The sequence below is a fragment of the Ceratina calcarata genome, unplaced genomic scaffold, assembly GCF_001652005.2.
Source record: "Ceratina calcarata isolate Rehan_Ccalc_2016 unplaced genomic scaffold, ASM165200v1 scaffold400.2, whole genome shotgun sequence".
Lineage (NCBI taxonomy): Eukaryota > Metazoa > Arthropoda > Insecta > Hymenoptera > Apidae > Ceratina > Ceratina calcarata.
In genome coordinates this window covers 47,220-54,449 of record NW_017163423.1, presented here as the reverse complement: position 1 = coordinate 54,449, position 7,230 = coordinate 47,220, and the positions used below count along the sequence as shown (strand labels likewise).

General features: G+C 34.6%; 2 protein-coding genes across 2 annotated transcripts; one reads left to right on the top strand and one right to left on the bottom strand.

Annotated features, from left to right (window-relative positions):
• Window positions 1-36: 36 nt before the first annotated feature.
• On the top strand, window positions 37-2,704 carry LOC108626468 (Acyl-CoA oxidase 3). Its single transcript, XM_018027142.2, has 9 exons — window positions 37-261; window positions 358-505; window positions 560-850; window positions 973-1,136; window positions 1,215-1,458; window positions 1,537-1,770; window positions 1,842-1,996; window positions 2,143-2,436; window positions 2,498-2,704. Exons 1-9 carry the CDS (start codon window positions 109-111, stop codon window positions 2,585-2,587), a joined length of 1,773 nt encoding a protein of 590 aa, XP_017882631.1. The 5' UTR covers window positions 37-108; the 3' UTR covers window positions 2,588-2,704.
• Window positions 2,705-2,818: 114 nt separating this feature from the next.
• LOC108626461 (beta-1,3-glucosyltransferase) lies at window positions 2,819-4,320 on the bottom strand (the record flags this gene model as incomplete). The annotated part of the gene is made up of 6 exons (XM_026814826.1): window positions 2,819-3,043; window positions 3,155-3,431; window positions 3,503-3,650; window positions 3,723-3,858; window positions 3,940-4,120; window positions 4,205-4,320. Coding segments are annotated over 6 exons (1,014 nt in total), but the record flags the coding sequence as incomplete, so codon positions are not given.
• Window positions 4,321-7,230: the final 2,910 nt, after the last annotated feature.

The following is a 7,230-nucleotide window of genomic DNA, read 5'->3' as shown; positions in this document are numbered from 1 at the left end:
ATATTATCGTAATCTCGTATTTTTAATACTTTAATTTTGATTCCGAGGATAATAATAAACAATCTGGCTTGACTCTTGGAATTCATGTAGGAATTTTTGTAGAACCCAATGATACACTCACATTGGTTCAATATATTATTTCAATACGATGCTTCCATACCAGTAAAGATGGGTATTCTGGATGGGATGGTACCGAGCACCCTTTTTGCCTTAGGCTCAGAAATCCATCGAGATATTGCATTGAAGATGATGGATGGATTCGTACGTATAATCGCACAAAATGAATACGTTCATCTGACTTTTAAACCACAATTCCTTTTTACCATAAATATAATACATATATGTATTTATTTTCAGTATAGCGGTTGTTTTGCATTGACGGAAATATCTCACGGAACAAACGCGAAGGGAATGAGAACTGTAGCTACGTATGATATGAAATCCAAAAATTTCGTTCTGCATTCTCCAGATTTTGAAGCTGCAAAATGTTGGATCGGCGGTTTAGGTACGTAGATTTACATATTACGTTAGAAGGATAAACCTTTTTATATGCTTCTAGGAAAGACTGCCACGCATGCTATTGTATTCGCGCAGTTAATCACCCCAGATGAAGAAAATCACGGTCTTCACTCTTTCATCGTACCCATTCGAGATCCAGACACTCATATGCCTTACCCGGGTGTAACCATCGGGGACATGGGTGAGAAAATTGCGCTGAACGGATTAGACAATGGATTTGTTATGTTCAACAATTATTTTATACCTCGAACGTGCTTGTTAAATCGGACGTCGGATGTTACTGAGGACGGGCGATATGTAACGTCTGTGAAGGATAAGAGTAAAAGATTTGGTGAGGAATGAACAAGATTTCATCGTTTCACTTAACTTGCATTAGTCATTCTTTTGTGAAAATACAATTTCCATGTATGTTTGGAAGAGATGGACAGAATATTAATTTAGCGAATTCTGTAGGTGCATCGTTAGGTGCATTGGCTTCAGGTCGTGCCACAATTACATCGATATGCTCGAACCTGGCATCTGTTGCGATATGCATTGCTATACGATATTCTGCTGCGAGGAAGCAATTCGGACCATCAGAATTCGAAGAATGGCCTGTTATAGAATATCAAGCTCAGGTATTTAATTAAATCGAATGGAAATACATTATACCACGAAATTTATTCTCGTGTAATTGAAATTACGTTATTACGTAGCAATGCCGATTATTTCCTCACTTGGCAGCCACGTACGCTATGAAGATATTTTCTAGCAAATATTTAAATAGTGTGATCGAGTTTAGAGTTAAATTAATGTCACCGGAGAATACTGATAGTTTAAATGACGAAGGCGTGGAGATGCACGCATTGTCCTCGGTAGCGAAGCCGTTGTGTGCTTGGAATAGTCGAGATATTATACAGGATTGCAGAGAATCTTGCGGAGGTCACGGTTACCTTAAGAGTATGTTGATCATAACATAGAAATTTATTGAAATTGATAAACGAGGAGACTTCCTAAATCTTTAACTCTTTATACTAGTGTCACGTTTGGGTGACTTGAGAGCTGAAAATGACGCGTGTTGTACATTCGAGGGTGAGAACAATGTACTAATCCAACAAACTAGTAACTGGTTACTGAGTCAGTGGTCGAATCTAGTGACCGGGAAGCCCATAAACAGTCCTTTGAAAACGATCGATTTTCTTAGAGATGCTGACTTGATTCTAGCGCAAAAATTCTCTTGTTCAACGATTCCGAAAATATTAAACCCAGAAAGTATGGAAATAATCTTGTTTATTTAAAGATTAGTAATTACAATATTCAATTTAATTATTAATTTTTTATAGATTTACTTTCATACTTCAAATGGCTGGTCTGTTATTACTTAAAACGGACATATGAACAGGTGCAGAACTTGCAACGCAATGGCTGCGACGATTTCGAAATCAGAAACAATACGCAAGTATTTTTCGCGCAAACACTGTCACTCTTATATGGACAGGTAATTATCCTATTGGCAATCGATCTACAATGTCGAAAATGTTTGCCATTAGCTTAGAATAGCTCGTTATTTTATAACTTTTATATGACTTTAAGTTAGAACTGATTCAAAATCATCATTAATTTTGATATTTTATTTTCTTACAGCATGCAATAATGATGTACTTCGTAGAGTGTATAGAAAATCCTGTGTGGCGGTCGGAAGAACGTAATGTCCTAACGAAAGTATGTTCGTTGTACGGCGCGTCTGTTTTAGAAAAGAGATTAGGAGACTTTTATGCAGGTGGTTACGCATCGCCTGAATGTAATATGGATAAATTATTACGAGAAGGTATTATAGGCTTGTGCAAAGAGTTAGTACCAAATGCAGTAGCACTGGTTGACGTCTTAGCACCACCAGACTTTATATTAAATTCTGCATTAGGAATGGCTGATGGTCAAGTAAGTTCATTTATTCATTTCTATTATTGTTCTTATTATTCTAATTTTCTTTTCTAAATAGGTCTACGAGCATATCAAGGAGAGATGGTATAAAGATAAAGAAACCTTCGTACGACCACCGTGGTGGCCGGAAATAAGATCAAAATTGTAATATATATACAACTTACACAATTGAAATATATTTTCCTGTTGCATTTTTAATAACTTTATTACTGTTAAAGCTATGTACTGAGACAATAAAAATGTGTTATATATTCATAGAAAATGATTAATCTTGTTCATTTACGATTTTATAACAGTTTAAACGATTTCATTATTAACTGGCTAAGAATTTACAACATTACAAGGTCGCAGACACTGGGTTATAAAAATGGAATGAAAAGACATTTTGTACAAAATATATTTCAATACAATCATTAGGTAGTATAAAACAGAAAATTAAACTTCGTTCTTATAACTCTGTGTGCCTTTCAGTTACGCTTAGCGATTCGTCCTCTTCTGCGAACCATTCGTCGTACACCATTTCTGGATCAATCATCCAGAACTTATGGAATGACACTGGTTCTTGAGAGGCGAGGTATCCAATCGCATAATCCGAAGGACGTGCCTATCAAAAATTTGTTCATTCAAAGAACTTAATGTTATATTATAAATTATAACTATAATATCAGAAATTAGAAAACATCTTTCGATACATTTCATATTCACGTATACGTACTTGATGAAACAGTGGCGAATGTATAGGCTGTATTCCAATTCGTGCTAAGCATATACCGAACAAGTACATGTCATCTGGGGTTGTAGACGATGGGCAATCACATCTGCCAGGTTTTACCATTTCATGAACTAAAGGAGCAGATAGTACAACTCCAGCTCCTCCTGTTAGATAGTCATATCCATAATAACTGTCCCAGACTCGGAAACCATATCGTTCTCCAATAGCCACCGGAATGTTTGGATTGTAACACGTTAGAACACGTAACAAACGCGATACGCTAATTGGTAAATAAATAATATTCTATTAATATCATGAACTGACGTTTAAATAAAGAATAAAAATAGTTACCTAAAAATCGTGTCGTCATCGCTCACAACCAACCAATTAAAATTATTCTTTTTTAATATCTTATCTGCTTCCTCCAATATATTGTGCGTTTTTCCACAATGTCCCTGTGTTGTATTTAATACGACAAAAGCATCAGGCAGATATTTATCTATACTGGAAGAATATATCATTTAATCATTTAATCGATATTTTCTTATCGTTATATATAAAATGACTGTACCAGCTGCGTCACTGAAGTAGCCAATGTTCGTTGCATACTTTGCCCACGTTCTCTTAATTATGGAAACTCTTTCAACATGATATTTTGCACAAGTCTCTACTGCAAAATATACATTTTCAGTAGTGACAGACGTACCCTTCATTCGAAATTAATTACATTATTAGAAAATTATATTAATACAAATTACAACGGTGAACGTAGAATAATTTTGACTTACACATGCGTGAAAAAATCTTGGATACGTAGCACAATCAGAACTAGACACGATGCATATATTAGGGACATGTATCAATCTTGCTCCAGTATCTGTCTTCAAAATAAACGATGCGAATTCATAGGATGCATCAATAGAAAAATCGTCTTTAGGTCCCCCATCTTCAATAATTTTACGTACTAAACTAAGAATACACGATTAATCATATATGTTGCTTAAAATATTTTAATCAGTTTTAAATCGAAGCGTCTGAATTTATATTTTATACCTTGATACTAGACTTGATGTTAATCCAAAGCCTGAAGCTATGTGTGGATATTTAAACTTTTTATTATTGTCTGCAAAATGATGTATAATAGTCGGTTCATGATCATATAATGCGTGTNCTATATTTTACATTTAAAAAAAAAAGGAAATAGTCTCCAATTGAAATTGTATTAGTCATCCAAATTTAAGCTTAGTCTCTAGAATTAAAAATATGCACTTTATTTAAAAATTCGTTGTAACTTGCTTAACTTCGGAGATGTAAATACTAGTAAATACTGCTTGAAGCATTGTTGGGCACCGTTGGGCATATCCGGCACATCGTGGGATTGTTGGGGCGTGCGCATTGGAAGTTACTAGTCGCAAATCCATTACTGCAATGCCAGAGTAGACAGGGTTCTCATAATTTATCCCGCACGGCTCGTTTCCCCTCTTTTTCGTATTTCGATCCCTACTGCTATTCTCCTCATGCGCCTTCGCTGACCAGTGACCATGCCTAGCATACCCCCATCAAGTACCAGTCCCCACCATGATCGCGTCGCCCCCACTTTCCGGCCGAGCGACAAATTATACGAACCCTGGACGGAGGAAAAAAGTTTGACGGACTATGGCCGATATTTAGAGCCGTTGCTTATTCTTAAGCTCATTATAAATCATTGTCTCGATGGATCATTATCGCAGTTTATGTTTGTTTTTATCTTACTGGAAAATTAGGAATACGCAATGAATTAGGAAGTTGACACAATAATCTCAAACAGAAAATCACAAAAACCTGTTATTAAGTATTATTTAATTTAAACTTTGCTTGTCTATTAGAGGGACGGGGTTCTGAAGAATTTGATGAGAATCAAAATTATTTCGAAAATACGATTTATTAACCTGTCGAACGTAAATTCTGTAATGCGCGCTCGCATGCACAACGTCCCCTCTGTTATGCTCGTCTCTACAATCTCACGCATGCGGTATACAAAATCTATATTGTTAGTATATTTAAACATCATGACGCGTAGCTTATCCGTTTAGACGTACACTATCCTAGAGATCGTGTTTTAAGTTACTATGTCGATTCGGTAATCCAGATCGTCGAAGAGCCATTTCTATGCAACGATACACAGGTTTAAAACGTGCTTAGGTACACTCAAGTTATCTCCCTCGCTCTCCATTTCTTCTTCATTTAAATCCATTTCTCTTTTACTCGCATTATCTATTAATCATACTTATTATCATCTGTAATTCTAATAATTCTTTATTGTGCAAGTTGTTGCTTCTTTCTCACGATTTCGAAAAGAAAGTAAAAGATCATCAATTTGTAAAGTCAATTATGAAATAAAAAATGAGTAATATCTATGAATTGAAAGTATTTGACTCGGTGAAAGAAGAATGTAATACTTCATTTACCGCGCGAAAATAGAATATGATTTCGATGTTTCTCGATCAACAGTTTCGAGAAACTCGTTCTCTTAATTATACTAATCGCATTTGCAACTCTTTTCTTGCTGCGGCATTAAGAAACTACTAGCCGCTATCTAAATTTAATATTAGGCCTTCATACACGTTAGCGCGGTTTTGATCCGTTGTGATAAACTTACCACAATAAAATGCTTTAAGATGAATCAAATCTGCTGATGTCTATTAACGTGCGGAAAAAATTCACAGAGAAATTAATTGGATAGATCAACTGATCAATTTTCGGTCAATCAATTCGGTCTCATGTCAATTTTATTATATCATATATATCCGTTAGGTGCTATTAGGGTGAAATTTGATCTACAGATTTGATCCATGACAGATCAAACACGATAATGTCTTTACGTGTATGGGGGAGGCCTATTACCAACAAATAAAACTGATCATTTATTTTTATCAAAACAATATGTTTAACAAAAATACGTAAGAGAAAGAGAGAGAGGGAGAGAGAGAGGGAGAAAAAATATGTACTTAAATTCAGCCGGAATAGATAAACAATGCATTAACTAATCGTATAATTTTCTTTCATGTAAATGAATTTCTTGGGAACAATTCATATCTTCGTAAATAATGCATTCTCAAATACTTAATTCATTATCAGTGGAACTCCATTTATTCGATTTGATTTGTTGGTCTCCAAAAATTATAGTTTCCAAAAAAATCGATAGAAATCAGTATTCTGAAAAGGCCATTTGATAAAATTGTATTTGTATTTTGGACTAATGAAAACTCGTGTAAAGATAAGAAAACGAATGGGACTTCTGAATTTAATGATAAGAATCTAATAAATGGGCATTTATGGAGATTTCCTTCGAATAAATTGAACTCTACTGTGAATATGAAAGAGAAAGAAGAGAAATGAAATCTGCGTAATCGACTCTGCAGTTTGGATTATTCCATATCGTCGGCACAGTTCATATACGGTTTACGTAGGTACAACGGAGATCACTGTGTGGAACGAATTACAGTCAGATATACATATACATGTACATATAAATATATACCTATATATATACGGCAGAGAGCAGTTTTCATTATTTTTTTTTTTGTCAAGATTTTTTAACTACGTACAAAAAATATCCTTATCAGTTATACATACGTTTTATGTACACAGTGTACCTACATCCTCCGATGATTGTAATAGTGAGTGCGTGTGCGTACTGTACAACCTGTAGCTCTACTTAACATCCAAACGGGAAAGATCACAATTTGTTTTTTACCGTTTTTACTATTTTTTCCTTCTTTATTTTTACAAAGACGCGGTTTCGAATACCTACAAATCACCGTACATTGTGTCGCAAAAGCACCTCCGACCGTGGCTCTTATCTTCAAACAGAGTGCATACATCAAAACTGTCAATGTACATCATACACAGTTACGTCAGAAAATGTCAAGAGAGTATTGCAAAAAAATACGCAGTATTGGATAATTTTATAAATTTATACAATATGGTAATTTGTAAATTTTGATTTTATCCTTAAAAAAAATGAAGAATTTTATTTCGTTTATAGTTTGGGAGTAAAGTATGGGAAATTGTATAAAACATTTCATGAAATTGTAAAT